Source organism: Lissotriton vulgaris, chromosome 1_1 (assembly GCF_964263255.1).
Source record: "Lissotriton vulgaris chromosome 1_1, aLisVul1.2, whole genome shotgun sequence".
NCBI lineage: Eukaryota > Metazoa > Chordata > Amphibia > Caudata > Salamandridae > Lissotriton > Lissotriton vulgaris.
The window spans coordinates 822,431,907-822,459,573 of NC_141685.1; the positions used below are offsets into that span (position 1 = coordinate 822,431,907).

The 27,667-nt window shown below is 41.4% G+C and overlaps 1 protein-coding gene across 4 annotated transcripts in view; it reads right to left on the bottom strand.

The window, feature by feature from the left end:
- The window catches only part of PBX1 (PBX homeobox 1), a 426,141-nt gene that overhangs the window by 162,108 nt on the left and 236,366 nt on the right, over window positions 1-27,667 (bottom strand). For all 4 annotated transcript variants that reach the window (XM_086957251.1, XM_086957235.1, XM_086957243.1 and 1 more), the window contains exon 3: window positions 1,097-1,341. In XM_086957251.1, coding sequence (XP_086813377.1) covers window positions 1,097-1,341 — 245 coding nt within the window. The remainder of the gene's footprint in view (window positions 1-1,096; window positions 1,342-27,667) is intronic.

The window sequence follows — 27,667 nt, forward strand, 5'->3', positions numbered from 1 at the left end:
CCTTTCGACCTAATGTGAGGGGAGAAATGCATTTTCACGATGTCGACAAATAGCCGCTGGACTCACAAGGTTCGTTGCACATCGAGTGATTGAGTGATTTTGCATCTTGTATATATGCAACTCTAACCACTAGTATCTGTAGTAGACTTTTGTACTTCTTACCATTCTTATGTGAATTTAGAGTTTTTCTGTTTCTATCTTTTTATGTAACTCATGTAGTCTGAAGTCCTTATGTAATGTAACTGGTCCTTTTGTAAAGCGCTCTGACACCTTCAGGTAAAGTTGCCGCTATATAAAATCCAGGGCTTTAAGTGGGCCGGGTCTCCAGGGGTCTGAGCACCGGCAGTTTTTTAAAAGGGGCTTCGAAACGGGTCTCTATCGGGCTCTGTTTTGAGCCCTGGCACAGACGGTACGTTTTTTTCCGGACTGCAGTGACAGCAGTTTGCTGTCACTCCAGTTCGGAAAAAAGAGCCAGAGCGCAAAACAGCCCGATAGAGACCCGTTACGAGAGAGCAGGCACCTCGATGTGCGCTGCCCACACTGCTCACTTCTCACTAGCAGAGAAGTTACGATATGACGTCATGCCAGGTGAGGGTTGTGGGGAAGGGAAATCCTTTTCTTTCTGGATTTCCCTTCTCTTTCTGAAACGCAAGAGCAGCAACATTGTTGTTAGTTCACCAGGGCTTTAATTCGAAGCGTTTTCAATTGTATATGTAACAAGCCATAGTTGCAGCTTATTTATCTTATGCAACTAATAACAATTGACAAAGCCAATAGTCCTTACTTGTTGTAGGTACGATGTTACTTGTTGTATCACATATCTGGATGCAATGGCAGAAACAGCAAAATTCAAGTCGGGCAGCACACTATGCTAAACACAGATTTTTAGCATAAGTGTTTTAAAGCCACGCCCCTAATTACACTGCCACACCCCTTTGAAAGACCCCCCCAGTTTTTTAATCCCACTTAAAACCCTGATAAAATCGCAATAAATAAAACAATGAGACAACACAAACAATTTCCCTTGCTGTGGTGGGCGGATGCGTGAGATAAGGAATGAGGACTAAGAGGTTTCTGGGGCCAGGGAAGTCCGTACCTGTTCGTATTTCTCGAGCTCTGTGTGGTAGATTTGTCGTATCTGAGAAAGTTTGGCCCTGTAGTCGGAATGCTCCACGGAATTGTCGGAGCCGGCTCCCCCAGATGCGGCGGCGGCTGCAGCGGCGGCCGCTGAGCCTCCGCCTTTCTCGGGCCCTGCTACCCCTTCTGCCAGCAGCATGTTGTCCAACCGCATCAACTGGGGGTCTGTGGGCTCCTCCTCCTGGGCTCCTCGAATACTCAGGACTACAAAGAAACGAAGAGAAAAGGCACAAGTGAGTAAAGGGGACACCCAGCGATACAAACTTTCAAGGATTATAAATCACGAGACTTAGTTGAAATTAATGTGGCAATTAAGAAGGCCAAGAGTGAGATCTTGATCCCAGATGTGATACTCACTCCTAATGAGTGAGACTTGAATTTTACAAAACAAAAGTTGCACTACGGAGACATTGGTCTTTACTGTACTTTCAGTGGACCCGGTGGCAACATAAAGCTTTCAAAACTGTTGCACAATGATAACATTATTAGACCAGAAAGTAGAAGACAAAGTTTAGAAGAGAATGACAGAGTGCGACGTTCAGCCAAAACTGCGAATGCCATGCCCCGTATTCTGAAAACGCAGGGCTGCACTGTATTTACAAGAATGTGGCACACCCCTGAGTTTCCCCTAGCGCAGACGCTAAATTTAGCTGCCTAGCACGAATGAAGGTACCCTTGTACCATAGTGTAAGGGTGTCTGCGTTGCTGGGAATGATTATTCATGTGCAGGAAGGGTTCCCTTCTTGCACATAAACAATCACTAATGGCGATTTGAAACTTCTATGTGTGCTGCTTTGTGCAGCACACACAGAAGCTGCAACTCAACATTTTTAATGATCGTTTATGTGCACTACTTGCGATTTACTGTTTCTGCAGCACACATAGAAACAGCAAAAACGAGGAGAAATTAATTATTTCTCCTCATTTCACTAGGTTAAGACCAGGTTTTCCCTGGCCTTATTTTTGGGGCTGCCTCCTATTTAACCCACCCTTGTAAATAGGGGGCAGTGTCAAAAAGCAATGGGTGCTGTGATGGAACGCCCACCGCAACACCTATTGCCCACCCCTTTCACGCTAAGTGTTGCAGGAAAGGAGGCCTTATTCACAAGGCAGCGTTAAGCCACGTTAAGTGGCTTAATGCCTCCTTTTAAATAAGGCGAATGGCTTCTTGCCAACCGACGTCACATAAAGTGATGTTCTGGTGGTGACAAGCTCTTGCAAAATGCCCCAAAGTTTCAGAACAGGTGATAACATAATAATACCAAATAGGGCTCTTTTAAGCAACCTGAGAAGGATGAATTGCCACAACAGGATGAAAGGGGAAAGTTAATATCACTTTAAGAGGTGTGTGCTCACTGGAAGTAATTGAAAAGTTTGAAATGGGCAATCTTTATTTTGAACTCTCTCATATGCCTGCCCAGCATTGGTCCAAAATGGACAGGTGTATACCAGAGTTTACGGATATCCACAATGCCTATTATTACATATATTCCAAACTATTGGTTATCATTCCATGGATTGCACTGAAAACCTGACATCGATCTTGTCTTCCTGAACTAGTGTTGGGCTACCTCTTAAAGTTTATTTATTAAGAACTTCTTACTTTTAAAAAACATTTGATTGCTATGTTAACCATGAAATTGATACTGAGCAGCATAATGGTTCCATAGTAGAATAGAACATTAAAATATACAGTAACCTATAATATTTACTACCCTACCTAATATCACAACAAACCTACAGTAGTCAAAAGAGTGTATTAAAAACGTGATCATCACAATGTTAAATAAAATGAGAAAAGCAACATGCAGGTGAAAAACATTCCATTATGTTCTCTGGTGAATGTCAATAAACATTAAAATAAATGCCTTAGGGCCAGATTACAACTTTGGCGCTCCTGCGCTGGCTCTCTGCCAATATGGCAGTGCCAAAGCCGCACAAAGACCGCATGCCTGATTACGAGTTGAACTTGTGCAGGCACACGGTCCTTTTGCCGTTCCCACAGCAGTGCTCTGAAAATGGGCACTGCAATGGGAACAGCAAAAATTTTCCAGGCCGGCATGGACTGTGAAGTCTATGCGATGCTGGAACTTGCAGAGAAAGCAGACAGGGGGGCACATGTTGTGCCCCCCCCTGAATGCATCCCCATGGTGTGGGCATGGGGGCCCTGTAGGGCCCCCTTTGTTTCCCCACTGCCAACCTTTTTGTGGTGGGCCCATAGCCATGAAAAGGCTGAAGGTGGAGGAACTCAAAATATGCTCGGTGGACTCGCCAGTCCCGCTAAACATATTGTAGTGCCGCTCAGCCGTGCCACAGCCAGAGAACTGCAGTTCCTTGTCGCAGCTGTCTCCCCAGTGCCAGAACAACGCAAAAAGTCGTAATCCGGCAGCCGGGCTACTGTGAGTTTGGCAGTTCATAGACCACAGGACTCAAAATTGGGCCCATAGTTATTATTTACATTCTTTATGTGAAACATACACTTTTTACATGTACATATATATATGATATCCTGTACACAATACGCACGTTTTACCTTAACCCCTTCCACACTCATGACGAGCTGGGCTCGTCATGGTGTAGCCTCCTCGTACACTGATGACGAGCCCAGCTCGTCATGAAATAAAGTAAAACAGCAATTCCCAGCACAGGAGGGGAAAACGCATAGCAGCCATGTGGTTAAAGTAAAACAAGTTTGAGGGCAAAGGGGAAGCACCTCTGGGGGCTTTTTGTCATACGTACAACCCAGCGACAGTGCGCACTTAAGGGTTTCAAAATCCAGACTAAACTATCCAAACAAAGAACATTCACTTAACAATTGTGGCCAACAGGGCCGGATCGGGAACCACAACCGGCCCTGGCAAAGTGCTCGGCCGGCCCCCACCTCCCCACTGGGGGGCGGAGGGGGGGGGGTTGAAGATGCCGCCAATCTCTTTGCCAGGGCCGGCCCAAAACCCGCCCCCACCCGTGCGGCGCACCGGGAAATTGTCCGGTGCCCGCTATGGCCAGTCGGGCCCTGGTGGCCAAATCTGCTGCCGTAAGTGGGTCCTGCGGCTTCCGCTGCTATTTTAATGATCTGGTACAGCACAACTCAAATGGGGCCAAGACAGAAAAACGCGTGTGCAAGGGTGTGTGTCGGTTGATATGTGTGTCTGCCTGAAGTGACAATACCAAACCAAGAGCACTCTACCACCTTAAAGCATCAAATGATGTACAAGGACCTATAAAGCACTTTTGTACCTGCCAATATCATGGATGCCTGCTACACGGTAACTAATCCGACCATGGCATAGCACCAAATCAACCTATACCTATATGGCTACCAAATTGCTACACCCTTAGGTGATTGGAGGACAATCTTGAATGAACTATAAATAACAAATAAATACGAGTGATGATGTTTGAAGTATGGCAGACACATGGTACAAATGATTTTATTCAAAGGAGCGGATTCACTTCCTATTTTAAGCCAGCTTGTGACAACATAGGAAACAAAAGGGCATGACAAGTGAGATAAGGAATGCTCAGGGACATGGGCGATGGGCAGGAACACTGGAATTATGTGATTCTGTGACTATTGCATTTTCTGCAGGATCATGGATTTGCCGCATTTTCCACGTAATCCATCAACTGCTGCATAAATTGCAGATTTTACTAAAAACAAATCTGTTTCTAGTTAATAATGTGGCAACATGTATTGCTGTGCAGTGGAATGCCCTTCGCAAAAGTTGATAGATCATCTTTCAATTGCCTATTGCTGTATTTGAGTGTTAAAACTGTTATTAATAAGATGGCACTTTTTGCCCAGACAGTGTTACGACATATAAAAAAAGACAAAATAATGCAGCAATACCTTCAAAAAATGTGCAATTTATGCCGCAGAATTTGCTGTTTCTTTCTGCACAATTTAGTCAACCCTGCCACATAATTTGATCACCATCTGTCGTATAATTCCAGTGGCCTTGTCAAAGGGGCAGTACGTACAGTGATACTGGGTTCCACAGCTTCATGAGTTATCTATTTTTAATATTTGTTTAATAGCATGTTAATGCACGTTAATTATATTCAAAGTTTACTTATACCCATGTGTGATTTTATATTTAGATTGACCATAGTTATTAACTTTACATTAATAATTATTCATAGAGTATGGTCACTTTAAGTTAGACATATTTACTGTAGGCCTCGATTTGAAAGGCCCCATTTCATCCATTCTGTGATAACTGCTGGACTGTCCTTTTTATTTATTTTGTACTATGTAAACTATGTATTTTTTACTTAGTTGATCTGTGAGATTGAAATAAAGTCTTTTGACTTGAAAGGCTCCATGTTAAATGAAATGCTGAATTTCTGCTTGCTTTGCATTGTTTCTCGTTCAGAAGGCATATTCCAAAAGTGTGCTCATTTGGACTGCACAGTTATGGCTCGATTGTGTGTGAAGGCGACTTAATGTAGCTTTTAATGAGCTGAACAATAAATCTGAACACCTGCACATGAGATGGACTGCTTGAGATGTAAACACTGTGTGCGATTTCTATGATGCTGAAATCTTCCATTGTACGACTCCTAAGAAGAGAGCCGGGAGACTGTGAATACTTAATTTTGAGTGGTTCCTTAACCTTGTGAACCATAAGCCGTGCCTGTCTTGTTGAATTTCATGTTTTAATTGTGTGGTTGCTGAACTAGGAAGTTAGACGTGCTCCTGTCCACCTTGGAGGGGGAATGCCCCTCTGTCTCTTTTGAGCCCCCATGCTTATTTTATTCCCGCCCATAAAGTTAATCTCTCAAGCAAAAGCATTTCTCCTTTGTCTGATTGGAACCTTTGTTTTTTTCTGCTTTAGAGGCTTCATCCTTGGCTTTGTATTTGCTGTTCTGACTTGCTCATATTATGTTGACTTATGCTGATAATTATTGATTTAAAACTAATTTTACTGATTTGAGTTTGTAATTGACTAATCCGCTAATAAACCTTCATGGTTTGCACATCTACTAATCTAGCATTCTTTTGGGCAAAATGTGCTTCTCTGTTGTTGATATGCTATTGAGCTGTTGATGTTAAGCCTCAATTCAAATAAAAAGTATATCCACTTATGCACAGCTGAGATCTGAAATTTCAGCCAACACTTTGCCTGGTGCAAACCTGGCCTTTTGCTCTCTACACCCCTGCACTTAGTTTCTAATGTTTAATTTCACACAAACAAACACTCACAACTCCCAGGAGTAGCAAAGAAAAATAAATCATGGTTGTTGTTGAAGCCTACAAGACATTCCATACTTAAGGTAGGTATCCAGATTGATAGGCTTTTTTCGTGGTGCGGAACACTGAATTTCCAAATCTGGTAATTTCTGTGACAGTCAATACAAAGTCCTTCTGTCACCGAGTGAGGTCACTTGGGCCTCTGGCAATCAGCTTTAACAGTACTTGTTTTATCAGTTGCTCTGATGGAACTCATCAGATACTGATAACTTTAATGACTATACCTTGGGCTCAACTGGTACCCTGCAGACAACCCCCAATGCTCACTGTTACTCTAAATCCAACATCATATCCTCAGCCATGTGTCCAGCATAATGCCCCAGAGTTGTACATAGTTTGGGGACAACACCACAATACAGCATATCTTCTCATGGGCTGCAAAGCTACACTCTATTTTAAGTAGAAGAACTAGGTACTAAGCAAGAAAAAGTACAAGCACTGGTGAAGCCAATAATTCTCACTTGTTTTCTGAGTCAAGACTAAAACATTAAAAAGCCTGCTGCAGTGGGAAAATAATGACAACCTTTTTTTGTATACAATGCATTCATGGGATAAATAATCTATCTTCAGATGATTCGGTGTACTTTTCAGAAGTAAAATAGTCCTTCATGTAATACACTGCATGCACTACTTAAGAGGTTGAATAACAAGCCAATAGCATGAGGTGAGACAGAGTACCTCTTCGGGTGCTGCCAAAGTTAAGTTAAGGTAACTGGATAGCTCACACCTTCCTCCTCAGTGCACCTCCTTATGATGTCTGTCTACAGGCAAGAACTTCAACACACTTAGGTGGCTTACCAATGCTTAATTTATGCTGGTGTTTGCGCGCATGGCACCGGCACTTAAATGTTAACACCAGCACTTATTTACTACAGTTCACCACATGGTGGCGCTGTCTGCCTGTTCTTGATGGAAGCACACAAGTTTAACAATTAAATACACATTTAAAAAACATAATTCCACTGCACCCGTCCATTATTAATACTTTGGGTGGCCTGGACTTGTCCAAACAGTCACTTTTATAGTAGTGTGATGATTAATAGGTAGCGTTTATTCTGACATGCGGCGTGACAGCAGCTCCAGTCGGTACCCGACACTTGCTGCAAACTAAGCACTGTGGCTTACTTCATATGTTGTACCATCAGTTCACTGACATTTTAACTGCACAAGGATATTTTCCCTGATCCCTTGGTCATAAAGATATTTGGGTATTGTTTATCGATTCTGTGACAGATGTTTGTTGCTCTCACGTGGCGACCTATATTAATGCGTGAGTTATTTTGTTAACACAGCAACATAATGTATAGTTTAAAAAAAGAGAGAACAGATTAAACACACTAGTACTCTGATGTGTTATACACCTGCAGAGACAGCCTGCAGGTTCTTCCCCTGACATGCAATCCGGAACAAAAATAATAAATTAATAGGATATGATGGTTCATCTTACAAAGGGCTGTTACATGGTAAAGAAAGTTGTCCTGTTTTCCAGTAACCGGGAATGGTGTGATGACTATAATAAACTACATACAACATGACAGAAGAGCAGAGTAGATGAAAACGTTTACGCCTAGATAGATAGTAAAATAAATTACGAAAACTAAAACAGTTTTACAACCCGTGTTTCCTCGGTACTTTAGAATGGACACAGTGAAAAATCCTGCTATTGTTTTTCCTTGCAGCGTTCAAAAAGATCTATCAAGAAGTGGGAGGTGCATTTTACATCGAAAAGCGAAGTTAATATGAACAGGTCTTCTTACGGGAACAGGATTACGAGGTTATACTAGTGCTGAGAAACTAAAGACAGCGAAGCAAGAAAAAAAGGAGATATATATAAAAAAAATTCTTGCGCCATAATGTTAAAGTGCAAACAGTACCAATAATGGCCACTGGAGGTCTCTCTTCCCAGTGTTGGTGATTTGACATTGAGAGAAGAACACCGTGTGCCTAATCTATGGCAGTCCTGTCTGCACGCCTTCCTGCTACCTGCACACACTGAAATGCTCGCTGAAATGGTGCGGTCTTCGTGTCCTTCAGCATAAGCAGCCCTCAGCACATCCAGGCACATTAACCAAAAAGAACGTGTCATATTTTACCCAAACCCCATCAAACTGTCATGCACTTTGTCTCTTCTCTCACATACTGATGATCACTAAAGAGTCGCATCGCAGAAACTCTCCCCTTTACAAATGGCCGCCCTCGGTCCGATACCTCGCGTGATGTCACCCGCGCGGCCTGTCAGACCATCGATCACGGTGTGATGTCATCGGTAAAAGGCAGATTACTGCAGGCCGAAGGAGCCTCCTAAATTAACGGGGAAACGGTTTCAAGGATGAGTCATAATCCACCTCGTCTCGCGTACCAATACACTCTAGCACCGAGAGGTGCAGATCTTTTATTTGCAGCATAAAACATTGCAATAAAGCGACGCCGTTAAATTTCAGTCCACCCAAACCATAAAATGCTGTCGCGCAGCTGAAGACATAGCTGTCAGTGCCAGATGCGTTGCACTCAAATACAAGTAAACAAACGATGAAGGCATAACCTTGCGATGGTCCGCTTACTGTGGTAGTATCCGATTTGAAGGGCTGAAACGTGCGAGGCCATCACAGCCGCTCCAACTATCAACGGCTAATGTGTAGTTGCGTTTACTCTTTTGATACATTCTATATAGTGCTTATGAGATGCTTGAATTACGTCGTTTTCTGTTCTTTTTAAAGGAGGGCAAGAGATAGGGACTTCTACCTGCTTGTGAATTAAATGGCCACCCATCTCACGACTGAACACAGAAATTTAAATTGTTTCAGGGTTCACAGAAAAGTACACAGCGTTTATTTCCAGACTCTTTTATAAAGGTATTTAATAATTCGTACATGCCTTTGCCAGGGGTGTACGTATTCATGAGCCGTCCAACCTCTGCAATACACCAAACGTGTGCCTAAATATGACATATTGGTCAGTGTGGTGACACACATAGTTACATAGGAGCTGTAGGGACAGCCTTAACACCACTAGGTACAGATTCGCGTTCTCACTGTACACGGTCTGTATATAATCATACTCAGATACATACACCGTCCCACCCAAGCATGGACAATTTGTTCTCGTTATGCGTAGCATCTCCATCTAGTAAAACACAATCTCTAAAAAATTGTCTGGAGCGGGATAGTAGAAGACCTCTGATTTCTGAGATTGGCTAACAAGCGCTGTCCTGTTATACAAAATACACATTAAATTTAAAACTCAAAGAAATAGCATTCCATACAGATTCATTCTATGTGAATATATCTGATATGGATATGACTCCAAGTCTCTTGAACCCATGGTGGACACCTTTGCTTTTAATTATAGTAATTCTCTGCTCGACTGGATCGACCTTTGTGCAGGATGCAACCAGAGTGATTAATTACTGCGTCTGCGTTCTTTGCACATTTAAACATATGTCTATGGTCTTAAAAGCCTTTTAGAAGCTCACAGGCTTCTAAAAATCTAATTTAGACAACTTTCAGCGCCAGCCGTAAGCCAATGGCAACAGTATGAGAACCCCAAATGAAAGACATTTCGAATCTGAGGGAGACAGCTCATTAATGAGAAAAACAATGATTTTTTGGCACCATAATGAAGTACTGACCTTAACTAGCTCAAAAACAACTACATACCACTTTCTGAAAATAAAACCACCATTTTCTTTGGGTTTTCGCTTTCCCATCCACTTCTGAACAAACTCCTTGGCAAGGATTGTAAAGACACTCATAAACAAAGCACTTAAACACTGGATTTAAAGTCCAGAATCTGTTTGCCAGGCCACTAGATATTGAACTGCATATTGCAATAATATCTGCAGCACTTTTTTTTAGATCTCACCAACACCCAACCTTTTCCCATCTAACCCACATGCTACTAATCATGCACGACTAACGAGGTACACTCTTACTTTAAGATAGTACGTATAGCTCACGTTTCATTGCTCTGCTTCGTGTTTCAGTGCAGACACACCTGGAGTACACCCCTCTGGTCCTCCAGCAAGACACCAACATTCTTCAAACAAGTGCCTGTGTATAATGCTAAACTGTGCAAACACTGACGATGCGCAAAAAAACTGAGTAGCGTATTACTTATAAGCCAAGACTTGCTACAGTGCCTTGTAAAGGGTATGAGGCGCCATACAAATAAACAACAGAGACCGCCATTTTTAAATCCAGATACATGAGCACATGTATAGACGCATCCGCTCGGTCACCAAATATTTACTCTCATGGCTTGACTCCTTGAAGTTAACATTTCAGATAAAATATGGCATCTACAGGCAAGCATGCAAATGTCCCATAATTGGTCAAATGTTGTCGGAGGCCCGTCAAGTTAGACAGAATGGACTTCGCAGGATTTTTCCCCAGAAGTGCCATGCACTAAGTATTTAAAAAAGCAAAATACACAGTCATTTACTGCACAAGTTTAATAATTATGATTATTGCTACTTGGGTAATGTTATTGTTACACATGATAACTTGTTGTGAGGCACTCCTTTGTTGGTCGTGACTATAAATGTATTTTCTGCATTATTAATGGTTTGAAGGATTCCTGTCAGTAAACAGACAATCATTCTCAACTTGTTGTCTGAAACAACTTCAGCTGGAGCAGTTTCTACAGCAATAAAGTGTATTTTCCTAACAGGCTAAGTTATGATATGAAACACAGTAGCCCGGGCTAAAATAAGGCTCCAGCACTTGTTTAAAAATCGCGTGGTTCTGGACAAATCACGTCTTTGTCTTGTGCCTTTAAATATGTACATGTGTCTGTGTACCGCACAGTGCACCGTTGGGTACTGTCCCAATTACATTTTTTCAAAGCTGTACACCAGATGCTGGTTCATGTAAATGTTTGAGGAACTTTGGCTGCAATAAAAATGTCCTGCTAAGGCACTTTGATGCTCATTGGCGCTATATCAACATTGATTCAAAATAAAGGGACTGCAGGCTTTTCTATGAGGTCCAGCGTATATGCCCAAGTAGAAGATGAACACAAGAAAATACAAAGTTCCTCGGTGAATCACCAAAAATAATTATTTCAATCTATTTGGTTTTCTCAGTGGAGACAAAGTGGGAGATAGTGCTTAAGGAGGAGGGGAATTCCTCCTTCTGGAACTAGGGCTCTCACACACCCAGCAAGCTAGGTGTCATGCTTCATCATATGGGCCTGCTCCTCGTCGGGTCGGCGCTGAAATACCCGCTGGTTTTCTCCACTGAGAAAACCAAAAAGATTGAAATAATTCGTTTTTGGTGATCCACTGAGGAACTTCGTAATAATAAAGTATCTCACTATGTGTTTCAAACACCGATTTACTTATTTACTTTTAGTAATTGTTAAGGACCATTTGACACCATCATGAGCACCATTCCTAGAGCAGTGCCCTGCAGTAAGTAACAGTAAGAATGAGACAACAGGGATTATTACAGTTTTGAACTGAAACTGAACAGTCGTCTTCAAGGTTTGATGAAAGAATAATGTTTCCAGCTCCTCCTGGAATATTCAATAGTGAAGTCACACAAGCGTTGGCAAAGCCAATAGGTCACACTTTTGGGGCTTACTAGCTTTGCCAATGGTTCTAGCCATGCTGCACAAAAAGAATAAAAAGCCACATGCAGCCGGCCATGCCGCTTTGTTGGAATGCACACCAAGCATCTATACCTACAGACTGGCGCAAGCACTTAATGTTTTCTTTGCCAATCCGAATATAAACTACAGGTAGGGGACGCAACACAAGGAAGAGGAAATCAACTAGGGAGGGGGCAACTCTGAGAAGGGGTTAGCACCACAGAGTGGAGAAGCAGCAGGAAGGGGTGCGGGTGGGGAGAAGCAACAAAGAGGGCATGGGTAAGGAACACGCAGGGGGAGCAAGCGAAGGGTGGGAAGAACATGGGAGAGGAAATGAACAAGAGCAAGAGAGCAACGTGGAGGAGGGGGAGATGCACACTAGTGCAAAAGCAACACAGAATGGTGTGATAACCACGCAAGGGCAGTGGGAAACACACAGGAATGCAGCAGGGGAGACGTACACAAGGGAGAGCAGGAAAACACACACTCTCTTGTATAGTGCTCAAACAAAAAGAAAAAAGTAACAACTGAAAAACGAGTAATGGAAAGTCACAAGTAATGTGTCCATGCTCTATGGGAGGGACAAATCCATGAAGAGGAAGAGAAGGCCACATGCTAACGAATTACAAGCACCCAAAAAGGAGCAACAATGAAGCCAACCAATGGAAAATAATGGTCAGGTTCTATGTCCTCTGTAAGGTAACAACAACATTTCTCACAACAGACAAGGCATAAAAAATCTGAAACTCCGCCTTTAACCCATACTCAAGACAGAACCAATGACTCCTCTATTTAGACTTTAGTATGCACACAGGGGAGTTTCAGGGTTTCAGTCTTTTGATTATATGCAGGTTGTCTCTGAGGCATGAGCCTTTGCATTTTCATTCTGTGATTGTATCTCCCTCATGAGCCTAAGTTAATGCTTGTGAAAAACACAATGGGAGAATAACTGAGACAGGACTTTTTTTAGTATTCTCAGGGGAAAAAACTGCGCCTGTGACTCTTTTTAGGAAAAAAAAAGTTAATGGTTTTAATAAGGTGAAATATCTTCCTGGATTGCTGGACTGCCATCAAATGAAAGAACACAAAATGAAAAATACTCTAACCCTATAAGGGACCTGTGGAATCTCAAGATGGCGTCCAAACCCGATTCCGCGAGGCCGTGTAGTTCACGAGGATGGTGTCCCTTTCTTCTGGGCACCCCCTCCCGGCCTGTGTCTAGCCCCCAGCCTCGGGTTACTCTGTGTTTTCATTATTTGAGTGGCACCCGTTTACTTTTATGTGGGCAGCTGGGTGATTAGTGTCTCCCTCGGGCTTCGCCGAGCCCTTGAAGCCCTCTGCCTGGCAGGACTCTTTTGCTTTGTTTCTGGGGAGTGGGATGGGACACTTTGAAAAGGCCTCAACCTGAACAAATATCTGCCTAAAATCACTTCTTTAATTAACTGGTAAAAAAACCACAAAGATACATTTTGCTGAACGCTCTCAGCTGCTTTTGAAAAGTAGATCATAGAGTTGATCTCAAGTAAATTGTTGCAAAAAGACAGGTTCTGGTATAAAAGACCGATAGATCAGTCTTTTTAGCCTGCTTCAATGAAACCATACTCAAGCATTGCTGAACTATGAAATACAAGTCTCCAAAAAGGAATGTCTTAACAAATAAAAAGCAACAGTGTTTACATTCTGCTTTATACTACGTGTTCTACCAGGATTGAGGCATCAGGACAATTATTTTGTGTGTTTTACTTTAAAAATATAGATCTAAACATATCATGAATGCAGTTATTTGGCACACAAAGTATAACATGAACATATTTATCTTGTCTTTAATAGCTGTGCGGCAGTTGTTCTGTACATTACTATGTACAATAAACGTATGCACATTTTGCAAACATGTTATCATTATGGCAAAACAACAGATAATGATTATTAGCGAAGTGGGTAGTGCCTTTTTAAGAGGCTAAACATCCAAACAGAAAGCACTTACTAAACAAAAAACAATAAATCAGCAAGTAAATGCTATTTCTTCGGAAAAGTAAATACACCATAAAACACCCACTGGTCCTCTATCTGCAGTCTAGCAAAGAACTGCATGATGGCCCAATCACCAAGCAAGAAATTGAAAACCTAAAAAACATGAAAGCCAATGACTGAATGGGGCTTACCCAAGCCCCACTGTCTCTAAATAGTTCTAATTGTTCTTTTTGAAGAATTGACATCATTAGGTATGTCAAACTGCTGAAGCTGTCCATAGTCTGTCCTGAAAATATGCAGCCTCCAGCTACTGGGGTGGAGGTCACAAGAGAATTTGGTTAAACGGAATAACAAACATTGTGACGATCCCAGAATGAGAGGAACATACGAAGGTACATAGGAGTCCAGAGTTACTGATGACAAGAATATTGAAATCCTAAAACCATATATGGAATATGTTTATTTCAATATTAAGCACCTGCAGAAGAAGCACACGTGAATCAAACTAAAAGATCTAGCTTCAACTTTAAATTCCAGGCTTGTGTGTAACTGGTGCTGTGTGGGATCCCTGACAGAACATCGGAAACAGAAATATCACGTGGACATAATATCATGTCACAAATATCGTAGACTAGTAAAGATTTACTATTCTTGACTCCACATCAGCATACCTTGAAGATATATATATCGTCACGGTACATATATGTGGAGATATATATAGTAAAATGTTGATTCTCTGATTAATCACATATTATTCAAAGCCTGAGAGGTCTAGTTGTATATACAAGAAAGAGTGGCACAGTACTTCCTTTTACAAAACTAACTTAGTACCTCTATAACTACTGCAGCCCAAAAGTAGTACATAGGGGTGCAGCTTCGGGGGGTATTTGGGGTGTTACACACCCCTAATAAATGTATTTCGGTAGAGGAACTTTGAGTCAGGTATGGTAATGTGTTCATCGGATTTCACTCTGGATTTTTAAATTCAAGCTCAGACAAAAACACACACACACTTTCGTCTCTTTTTTGAAGGTCTTAAAACATGATTATTTTACAAAATACTCTGATTTAAGTACCTCTCACAATCTGCACTCATTTGGCCCTTAAGCCCTATCTAATTTTTAATTGTATTAAACAGTTAATTAAAACCGTAACATACTAACGACATATTGATACTCGGTAAAATATTAAAATATAAGAATTAGTTAAAGTTATGTACACATTTGTAAGTCTAGAAATACAGATACATTTAAAGTCCGAAGAGCAACATTTCAAGTTAGTTGAATATATCACAATTGGCCGTTTGATCCAGAAAAGGTGTGTAGTATAAAAAACAATAGCAAAGAGTGTCACAATACTTGTTACTAAAGGTTTAGCTTCCATCGACGTTGATTTATGCAATAAGAGTAGGGCTTATCAGTTTCTTAATACTGGGCATTGTGCAGTGCAGTTTAAATAATGTTAACAAACTTCCCAGCTCTTACTAGAACTTGGGTTGAATTGTTACAGAAGCACAAATCAGATGCTTCCCTGCAATGTCTCAGTAACTTTCCCCGAAAAAACTGGAACCAGAAGGCGTCGGCGATCGTTGGCAAGATGAGGGCAACAACATAACAAATGTAACCAGGACTCATATGGATAATTGCAGAGTCCACGTTAGTTGACCATTCCTCCGAGCCCACAGCGGGTTAAAGTCATGAATTGGAAGGACTAAGAACCTCATATAAATGATTTTATTGCGAGTCTGTGATTGAAGAGAATAGTTAAACTATGGTTGAGATTTTCCCTTAATATACGAGTCGTTCAAAGCTGCAAGGAGTGTTTTTTTGGGGAGCCGAGCACCATCTCTCGCGAATGAAACTAGAGTAATTTGGCTTTTTATCGGTTTTTTTTGCACATTGACAGGGAAACAATTGGACTAGAAAAGTAAGCCCTGTCTTGCGATGTGTCTCATTTAGGGGCTTGTTTACAAGTCCCATGCACCGCAGGTGCGTCACTTTTTCCCATATTAAAAGTGACACACCAGTGGCGGTAGAAGCTTGCAAATGAGCCCCATAATGTCTAACATGATATGCCAGTGGGATTGTCGGAAAATCTGAAGATCACCCCCCACCCCCACCCCAGTCTTACCGGGCAAGCTACGCCCCTGGCAGTACACCGGTTCATTTGAAACAATGAAATATTCTTCTTCACCAGGCTTGAGGACACTTTATCCCCAGAAGAGCAACTATTTTCACTGACCATGAGACTTATCCAGTTCAGAACACAACCCATTTCCTATGGAACAAATGTTTGCTCAGATTGAATTAGTTCAGCCCAAACCACAATTGTTTAAGAGACATGTAGGAAAGTGGTAGCTCTTGTCTGAAACCAAGCCTCCATGAAATAGAAAAAATTGGAATGGAGAAAATTCAAATGTGGATCTTCTTCCAACCTGCCCTCTAATCCAAACCCAACATACTGAATTTCAGAAACCGCCCAAAGTAATTAATGCAAAAATTAGGTAATTTTCTTGCAGATACTTGCAGGTATATGCAACGGGCTGCACAAAATACAAATACACATTAGTGCATCAGAATGCAGCTCGTTTAACCTAACAGACTTTGCAAAGGGAAGACTTATTGCACTAGCTCTTTCTATGCCTTCTGAAGGACTTTACTGTTGTATCTTTGCACCATGGCCAAACATCATGGGGTATGGCACTACAGTACATTTCCCGTTTACTTTATCATAGTTTGCATTATATAGCATCAAGTGTGTGGTCCATCAAACCCCTGAAAAGACACTAAAGTGCTTCTAGCTTGCCAAGTAAGTGGCTACTCTGTTGTGCATGGCTGGTAGAGTGTAGGTCTACAGAGTGGAATACACATTGTGGAGCTCTGGTCTCCGAAAGGAAAGTAACGGGTGTTGCAGACTACCGGCACCAAGTGGATACCCAATCTAGAGCTCGACGCCAGACTTTCTCAAATAGGCGCACTTCCAAGAAAGATTTCAAGGTTTGAGAGCATATTGTTTACACAACTATTCCTTCCTTGCTTGATCTCCCAGATCAAAAACAGAAAATGCCAAGAAAAACATGTCCTCGCTAATGCTGTCATGCGGTTCATATTTCTCTCATGCAGTTGTTCATTTTGGAATGAGACTCAGATGTAGATTAGATTCTCCAAACATCTTTATTGTGACCCAAGTGTGACTTATGCAAGTAAAGTGGCAATGTGCCACTGCATACAGAATGTGAGATTCATGACGCAGGAAGCATGTAATGCAATTGCATTCATATGCAAGTTGTCTATGCAACTTATGCGTGCAACATGGGCATGCACTACTGACGTAACACTACAGCCAGCAGTGGATGTTCCCAGGGTGGCATCAAAGGAGCGACCAAAAAAATCTCATGCCAATGAGTTAAATATCCGCTAAGTCGCACCAGGGTTTTGCAATGTATGGTCTATACATCTAATGTAAACACGAACAGGTAGTTTGCGTAAATGCAAGAAACAGTTCAAATTGTACGGGGATTGTTTCTGAAGGGAATCATTGGTTGTGAACATTTTTATGGTGAAGGAACGATTGCCCAATTGTGAAAGATATTTCATTCTCCAATATTTGTAAGAGTACACGTGAGGACTATACACAGTAAGAAGAGCAATTCAGAAATATCATACGTCTTTCGACATACCTACTAACAAGCATCGTTTACCAGACGTAAAGTAGAAATACACATATTAACTGGAGTCATTTAGACTATGACCAATATAGGCTTAAATCTCATATCTAATAGTTTACAGGCAATTTATCGCTCTATATGTTAACCAGTACCTGTGCTAAATGTTTCCACAAATTCAGCAAACATATGTCAACTCCATTTTCTGTTGTTTCGGTTAGTAAATCTACCTCCAAAGTGGGTTTTGGGCTCCCACCTCCCAGCAAATTGTTCCAATCGCAATAGTAATATAGTCAACCAAATAGGTAAAAACACAAATTAACTGCTTGTATGCATTTTCCAAAAAGGAAAGTAATGTTGCGTTCGTAACACCACTACATCACTAATACCGTGTCAAAGTCAAGTATTGCCCTACATTAAAAAATATATATTTTAATCAATAGCACATTTTTTTGTATACATATATTTAGATTATACCTGATAATATCATTACTGCTGGCTAATTCTTACACCAGGCTCAAATTAATACGTGCAAATCACAGATGGAAAATAAATAAAAAACTTTGGAAAAAAATCAATCTCCCACTAACCAAACTCTAAGCAGCAAATTGTGATACTTGCACTGACGGTGAACTCATACTTGCAACTAATCAAGTAAGAATGGAAGAGAAAAGGTGAGAATATAAAAAACAATTGACATTAAAATAAACAAGAGGGAAAATTGAATGCAGAACACAAACACACGGGGGAATATACAAAAAAGTATAAGGATGTTAAAGAAAATCTAAAATAGGAAAATTAAGAAAGAAAAAACAAATTTAAAAGACAGACACCATAGAAATAATAGAGACGATAACTGAGAATCAAAAAGAAATGTAAAAGAGAAATAGAGAAAAAAAACATAATATTATGCATTGGCAAAGGCGATATGCCTGGGCTTGGCAAGTGTGCAAAATTTGAAACCGTGAAGCTGATGAGACTCAATAAAAGAGGAAGACACCAACATTACCATTAATAGAGACAATGAAAAATATAAGCCAAAAATTAAGGAACCTTATTTTAAGAGTCAAAAGAGATGAGTGCATATTTCTCATTCACATATTTGATTTTAGGCAAATAGTTGATGCATAACTAAGAATAGCTGACACATCTATAATTGTATACCACTTATCCCACTGTAGTGGTAATGGTGTCACCTTTCATATGTTACATTTTATTGGCTTCTTCTAATACAGTACACTAAAGACTCATTTCATCATAGCTTTTGAATCCCAAAATCAAACTTTGCATTTTGATTCCGATGTCGGATAGGCACTAGACTTAAAAGTAAAAATAAACCTTTGCATTTTTCATGATAAATGACACATTTCCAAAGGCTAACCAGGAAGAAACAAAGTCAAATCAAGCAGCAGAAATGCCATTTTGGCTAATATTGCAATGTCAAAGGGCCAGCATACTTTTGTAATTGTTGAAGCTCCAATGCAAAAACAACAGCCTACTACGTCGGCGAATACCTGGGGTTATTGGCATAGCAAGCTGCACTATAGCCCTTCAGAATGGGCTGCAAGAACTCTTCCGTAAGACTGGATGATTGAGCGCTGTTCCATTATCCTTGCATTAGAAATGGGGAATAACTTGCTTTGCATGATGTTGTGTCGCATGCAAAGCATGGTTAACTGGCTTGGTCCAGTGCATGCTCCTAGTAAGGACCACATGTCGGACCAAGCCATCATTCATGAGGGATGGAAAATGTAGACCTCTCAGGAGATGCTCTACTCTTCCCTCTCCAAACCTGTGCCACCTCACAGAATGCCCCAGGTGGAAAGTGTGGGTGGGTACTGGCCTTGGAGGTAGTTGCCCCCTAGAATGGTAGGATGCAATTGCCAGAGACATGGCCAACCACCATCTGTGGGACAAACATCTCCCACTCTTGTTTGTACCCTCAGTATCACTTCAATGGGTTTGGGGGCTACCCTGCATGCCTTGACGCACGCCACTCTGATAAGGGGTGCACGTCACTTAGCTATGAAACTGGAAGAATGCAGATGTGCCCCCTGAACACTCCACAATATGAATCCCGAAATCCAAATATTAGACCACCTTGACACTTAACACCTTCGCCCCGGCGGCTATTCCGCCGCAGCGCTAAGGGGGCAGGGGGGGCGCGCAGCGCTCACACGCTGGTGACGGAACCGCTCCGTCACCAGCCTCGGGTGAGCTGTGCTGATGACGGAGCGGTTCCGTCATGGCCCCGCCCGCTCAATAAAACGCCCAGGGCAGGCGCGGAATCCGCGCAGGCGCGTCGAGCGTGCCATGACGGAACCGCTCCGTCATCAGCACAGTGCCACCGCGGCTGATGACGGAGCGGTTCCGTCATCAGCATTGAAGAGGTTAAAGAAAACAGCACACTGGAAGCAAACCCCAATATCTCCTCTAGGTTTCAACACGAAAAATTCAAAATTCTCTGCCTCCTAGACCGATTTGGCTCCCACGCTCCAGAGTACATTTATTCCAACTTTCTACTGTGTCTACTATAAACACAAAGTGAGGCAGGGCTTGCAGGCGGCAAATAGAACACGTTTGTGGTGATGTGTAACCATAATTCATATGCCAGTGTGTATTCACGTTCACAAGTTCAACAAGTGACACAGCCTAGGACATCAACGCACCATCATATCTTCCTCTAAACCTGTTTCAAACATAAAAAGTAAGAAAAAAGCAAGGACAACGAAATGTAACTATCCTTGGCACCAGCATTGTCACATTGGTGCCCATGACGTTTCACAAAATTTCAACTGTCAGTTTCTCATATCACAGCACAACAACCAAGTTAAAAATTCCAGTTCACCATGTACAAATGGTGTTTTGTAACATCCAGTTGTGACACTAGGGTGTTTTGGGTCACTGGATTGTTTATGCTCAGTGGAAGAAACAGAAGGCCCGTTTTACTAATTTAATTCAGATTGGAAACTCAAGAATTAGATAACATTCCAGACCAATAACATTTCAGTAATGCAACTGGAAATGTAGTCCTAAAACCCATATGACCGCAATTGGATCTCGTAGAAACCATTTGCAACATGTCCGCTGGAATTTAAAACAGGGGCGCCTTGATTGTGTAAATGATACCGAAGCCCTTCGGGTGAACTATGAACCTCTCACCCCAGAGCGTTCCTGGGGTCAAAGCTTCAACGGAATCCACCATGTGCGCCTCGCCAGGGGTAGGATGCCAATGCCACAGCACGTTGGCTTCCTTTCTCTAATTCTAATAAATACATATTATACTATTAATGGTTAATATCTCCACCTGGGTCGTAAAGTCTTTGCTCCGGTCACCAAGTAGCTCCCAGGAGTTGAGAGTGATTTTTGCTAACCCCGAGTTTACCCTTGGTTCTGAGGCGGTGACTCGTCCTAAATCCCTATGCAAACACAATCCAACCTGCTGCATTAAACACACAGACACCAGGTCCTAATCTGTTTATCTACCAGAGATGAGCCTGCTTTTATCAGAAAGATTAGCAGGGCTCACATTACAGCACACAAATATCCGCGAGCTCTGGATCCCCTGATGCAGGCGAGGAATACATATTTAGGAGAATTAGGGACACATGTCTGACTGTCTGGAATTACTTTTACCGTGTATGAAAGCTTGGGCCTGTAATTCAGCATTAAACTGCTGCTCGCTGCAGCCATGATCAACATTCTGCAGGCACCGGCTTCCATGAAAAGTGCTCTCCGCGTCGGACACCACCAACGGTATTGAACGGTGACTCCATGCCAGTCCAAATTTAGCCATGGGCGGGGCTTTAAGTGGGCCGGGTCCTGCCGGGGCTCAGCATCGACAGTTCTAAAAAGCAGGTGCTGAAACGGGTCCCTATCAGGCTCTCCGTTTTTTACCTCATCCTCAGGGTGAAAAAAAACCTTACCTCTGCAGCAGTACCACCCTTCACTGCCTGTGATGTAACTTCAAAGAGACTCGCTATAGTACTTTCACAGTCCCATCATTATAAAACGGAAGCATTTTCAATATTATATACACCAAAGCCATAGTTGTTTCTTATTTATCTGATGCAACTAATAACCATTGTCAAAGCCAATAGTTCTTGCTTGCTGTAGATGTATTGTATTGTAATTGCATTTATATAGCGCTTACTACCCCTGACGAGGCGTATCGCTTTTTCGGCGAGTAGCACGCTACTCCGGAATACATAAAGGATTAGTGGTGAATTAGTATAGTGAACTATAAAAGTAATTTGAGTGGTGGATATGTTAGTCAGTTATTTGGATTAAGAAGGATAGTGGAGGGATAGAAGAGGGGAAAAAGGATTGCAATTATATAGCACTTGTTACCCCTGATGGGGGGTTTAAGGGTTTTTTTTTGGTGAGAAGCACGCTACTCCAAAACCCATAAAAGATAATGTTACTTGTAGTAGTATATGTAAATGCAATGACAGAAGCAGCAAAATACCAGTAGGGTGGCACACCATGCAAAACACAGATTATTTCGTTTAGGTATGTCATCTCTAGCCTTGCAGCCTCGTTTTCGATGTTCAGCATGTTCTTGCTTCCTGTCTCAGACAAGAAAGCAGGTTAATATGGTTGCTGACTTGTATGTTTATTATTGATCATGGGCAAATAGATAAGAAAAAGGGCTATTTTCCAGGCGCTAGCCTCGGACGGTGAGATAGCTCAAGGGGTTACTCCATGTGCTGCCCAGATCTGTGTGCGTGGTCTGCAAGCCATACGCTCAAATCCCATCTGGGCCTACACACTGCTTTGTTCTAAGGCAGCTTATAAAATAAATGTACCTTACTAAAAATATTGTGTTTAAATAATGTGTTTTTATATAGAGTTTAATAGCACATTGCGGCTGTTTCTATATGCTGTAAATAGCAGATGGTACCATCTCAAAATATAATGGAATTTGGGGTACCACTGACAGATGGGAGGGTGAGTTGGCATTGCTGGGATTCTAACGTGTGACCTTCAGATCACAGCATATGTCTGTTAACAGTAAGTGTAACTTGTTAATTTTATAGCACTTGGAAGTAGCGATCAGTATCACCAAGGGCTCTATAAAACATCAAATGAACTTTATTTTAATATAGTTACTATGTACATGGCTTCTCAAAGGGAGAATGGGATGTCTGCCACCTGTGTGGGCTCAGTTCACCTATTATTCAAAGGATGTTGTGATTTGCTTCTCCATCTCCATCACAAAAAGAAACCAGAGCACTAGCTTGAAGACAAGGTTTTTACCCGATTTCCCCATTAAAGAGTAAAAAACAGAAAATGAGAATGTAAGCAGAGGTTTTAAGGTATGACTATGCCTTCAAGGGAGGAAACTGAATGAAATAATATTAATAAACACCAGTGTGGGGTAACTTCATTGCATAATTAACAGAATTTACTAAGCCTGTAATCAGGGCTACTGGAATTATGGGATTGTGCGGCTGCGATGATTTTCGCATAGTTATAGATTTGCTGCATTTGCCACACCACATGATCCATCATCTGCAGCATAATCTTCAGATTTTAACAAAAACATTTGTTTCTAGCTTCAACGATTTAAAGTTACTAAAAATGCAGCAAAACGTGTTACCGCACAGTGGAAGGCCCTGAGAAAAGGTTGACTAGATATATTTTTGTTCCTTAGTGCTATATTTGGGTTTCAAACTGGTACTAATGAGGTTCACTCACTTTCCAGACAGTGTCAACAAGTTTGAAAATGGCAAAAGAATGAAGTAACACTGTCACAAGATGTACTGCTTTAAGCCGCATGATTTTCCTTTTCTTGCTGCATATTTTACCAACCCAACCACACAGTTTGGCCTTCCTCGGCCGCATAATTCCAGTCGCCCTGCCTATAATTCACAGAAATTACATCATGCTCATGAATATTATGAAATGAAAAGTCCAACCAAAGGGAAGCCTAAACAAATGTGCTCCTCAGTCTTAATTACTTCCCACCAGCTAATTAATCTCCAGACATGACAAAGCCTTTATCAAAAACATAAAGGTGAATAGTGCAGTTTAATCATTGCTCTTTTTAGGTCTTTGTCTACTTGCATATTCAGCTATCTGTTGCCTGTTGTATTCAATATAGACTCAGAGGGGGCTTTATGTCAGCCTCGTTCCCATGATTTGATGGCTTTCTTGTATATTTCAGTTTCCTGCTCCAGAGTCCACCGCCTTCCTCCCTGTTCTTGCGCTTGTCCCACTGCCATCCAACTATACCCACGTAACAATCACTGTGCTTTATATGGCCCCTAGATTCGGTTTGTTAAACATTTTTGCTGATTGCGGAAGCTACAATTGAAGCAAAGTTAGCAAGGGGCTGCCCTTTGTTGAGGTAGAAGGGCTGGAGAATGGGGCAGAGAAAGGGGACCAGTGTCAAGAATGGTTTTCCTTTCCCTGTGGTCTTGTAGCCCACAGGCAGCCGCACCTCTTGGGGGGAGGGTACCAATCTCCTGTATTTCAAGGAACGATCCTGAGATCTTGCGATGGGGTAAGTATAGTGAACTCTGTGATTGCTAGATGCCACACATAGCCAGAATGTGGTCGCCAAGAGGACGAGGACCTAGTAGCCCACTGGCTAGTGACCAGGAATAAATATGGCACCTCTGGCCCGCAGATCAGGAACAAGGACCAAAAAAGGACTGCCATGCTGACCCCTGGACTTGGTAAAGAGAGACTGCACCGTCTGCTGGACTGCACCTTAGTCTAGAAAAGAGAGGACTGTGCCTGTAGTTCCTTGCTTGGGGAAAAGTCATGCCCCCCTGGAACCTGCACTAGGCTCAGAAATGAAGTAGCCCACATCAGCACTATGACAGCCATTAACGGAGATTGGGCATTTCAAGAGACAGATCCTCAACAGCCAAAAGTTGCACACGAGTCAGCAGGACCCGGTAGTGCCATCTGAGTCCAGGTTTTTCACCCAAGAGCGACTCCAGCCCCAACCAAAGAATATTGCTGGGACCACCGTGGAACAAAGACCAGTAGCCCAGCCGCTGCTGGACTTCTATAGTGTAGAAATGGACTTCGAGGAACCCTGATATCTGTGGCCCAAATCGGCCCCCCTGACCTATGGAGTGAGGAATTACAGCAAAGGCACCCCCGTTGACAGCACAGCACTCTTTGAGCATCTTCATCTCCTGCAGCCGTAGCATCAGGACCACTCTATTGAAGAATATGGCAGTCATGTTATAAAGTTTCATACTGGACTGTAAAAACACTCTGGTGACCATGTAACTATCCAAAACGACCCCATTAGCCCCCCAGACCATTCCCCTTTTGGATTTGGTCACCCAAATCAGGCTACAGTAGCCAAACTAACTTTTACATACTTTTCAATAATTTACAAAGTTTACGGTTGCTAATGCTTGCTTGCGGTTGGATTAAAAATTAAGATTTCCAGTGGATTTTTCTCAGCTTGGACTCTAAAAATTCATAAAGATATAATCTATTCGAAAAAAAGTTGTCATATTTCTTTTGTGTTGCGTGGCTTTCTTATTTCGGTGTTTGGTACTGTTAAATGCTTTAGACCAGTTCCTATGTTCAAGCCTTGCTGTTCTAAGACATAGCTACCGAGAGTTGAGCCTAAGGTGGTGCAAACGAGCCTTACAGGACCTAAAACAGTTTTTGCATGTGTAGTCCACGGTAAGGCTGGACAGCCATACCATATAATACACCCAAATTCTCACACCAATCATTTATTACAAAGAACTGGCATAGCCAATAGGACTTGCTTTTTTGGGGGGAAATGTTTGATAATAATTGGGTGACTTTGTGTGTATGTTGTCACCCACTGTCCTAGAAAGAAAATTCCATAATGTAGCAACATCATGGTCATAGAAAATGGGTGCAGTGCTCTTTGCTGAAAGGATTACATTAGCAGAGTAACCTGTACCCTCATAGAACAGCGTATAAAAAAAGGAGACAGGCAACAAAGTTTGTGTTGTAAGTTGTGAACCTGTAAGGTATACAAAGCAAAATGTGCATATCGACAAAGGCACAATATTTTCTTTGCATTTATAGCAAAGCTTGTGTGCATGCATGCATGTCTATACCTTGTGAACAAGCACAGCTGTAGCTCCAACATGTTATCAAGGCAGAATCGATATTTAATAGAAATTAGTAAAAAGTACTGTGCCCATATGTTAGACCTTGTTAAAGGCAGGGGAAACCCAATAAACCCTTGTAGGCTTGGGCACAAAGTAGTTTCAGTCAAAGGGTGCTACAAGGGACTTATTTAGAAAAGATTTAAATTCATTCATGAGTTGTACATATGTAACGCACTCTCGTGTATCCACAGGATAACCGTCTTATATCAACTGAATCAAATATATTGGTGGAAGGCAAAAGGAACACATAGAGCAGGAATCGTATTCAGTGTTCAAAAAAAATGTTTTTACTGCAACAAAAGTAGGGAGACAAATACAAATGAAGTAAAGCAAAAAGGTCATGAACAGAGGTCAATCAAATTTTCACTACAGTTCATAACTAGGAACATCAACTCCAGATATTTAAAGACACAACCAAAATTAATTAATAAAAAAAGGTTGTGAATTGGTGACAGAGCAACGTGACAGGAGATGATGGAGTGTCGACGTTTCGGTCTAAGTAGCAGTCGTCTGATAGACCATCATCAGGACGGTGTTTTTCTATGCAGGAAAAACTCCCTATACAAAATAATAAATGCAATATTATAAACAAATGTCTTTGAGATTAAAAATACATTCATAAATATATACATGCTCTATGTGTCAAATAAAACTTATATATCCGTTTATTCTCAGAGATCACTCCTTCCTAGTAACCACTGAGAAATGGTTTCTAAAATAAACCTGAGACAGTATAGCTCAAAAGTATATCTGCGTATCTTTCACATGATAAAACTAATACGTTAAAACAATTTTGAAAACGTGTATAGTTATTCATTTATAAAAAAGAAGAACTAATGTTCATTAAAAAAGTTGCCAAAGATTTCATTTCAATTAGGCCAAAATATGTACAAACATTTCTAAACTACCAAAAAATTGATATCACCATTCAAAGATAGATAAATTCTTCATTGGTTCCGATGGCACATTACACCGAGCATTAATCAATATGGTTGGATTGTTACCTCAAATTACCAAATAAATACACTGGCTAAGGGTGAAACAGTGAGTGAGGACATGTTTAGACTGAAAGTCAATACATTGGTGCATTTATCAGAACATCAATCAAAAGAGGTTAGTTCGGTTTGTCACCTTGAATCTTCAAATGGATCTTTTATAAGCACGGAAACAGCAATGGCATGTGGCAAAAATGTCTCATATAAGTACGGAAACAGCAATGGCGTGTGGCAAAGATGTCCGACACGGAGCTTCAACTAGAAAATAAGTAAAATGTGGAGTTCTATAAAGAGCCGGAGTCAACAACCAAAAACTCAATTTGTTTGATTAGATAAACAAAACATCATACCTTAAATTTAAGAAGTATGGGCTATGGCTGTTTGCCAAATTTCACGCGCAGATTAACATCAAGGATTTCTGTGGGAAGTTAATGTTTAGTTGTTTTAGTGGTCTGTGACATATTTATATTGCGAATCTAAAAAGCTTAACTATAAATCTATAGCGCTAACTTATAGTTCAAACGTGGCTAAAAGTCACTACTGAAACTGATCTATGTTTAAACTGTTGGCATCACATAGCAGAAAACCAATATATTTGATTCAGTTGATATAAGACGGTTATCCTGTGCGTTACATATGTACAACTCATGAATGAATTTAAATCTTTTCCATATGTTAGACCTGGCACCATTGGTGTGGGTCTCCCTTCCATTTTTGCTATTGCCTCATGTATTCTTGCTGGTATTAGATGCTTTGGGCACCGTGCCACTGCTGTCCAGTGCCACAGTGCAAATTCTCCCTACTGTAAATGAATGTATTAATTGGTGATTCCATTTTGGACTATTTGGTTTACTTGTCAGACCCTAGTACAGTGCATCAGGAGTGCCCAGGGCATATAAATCCAAATGGTGCTGGTGGGCTTGCAGCACGGGTT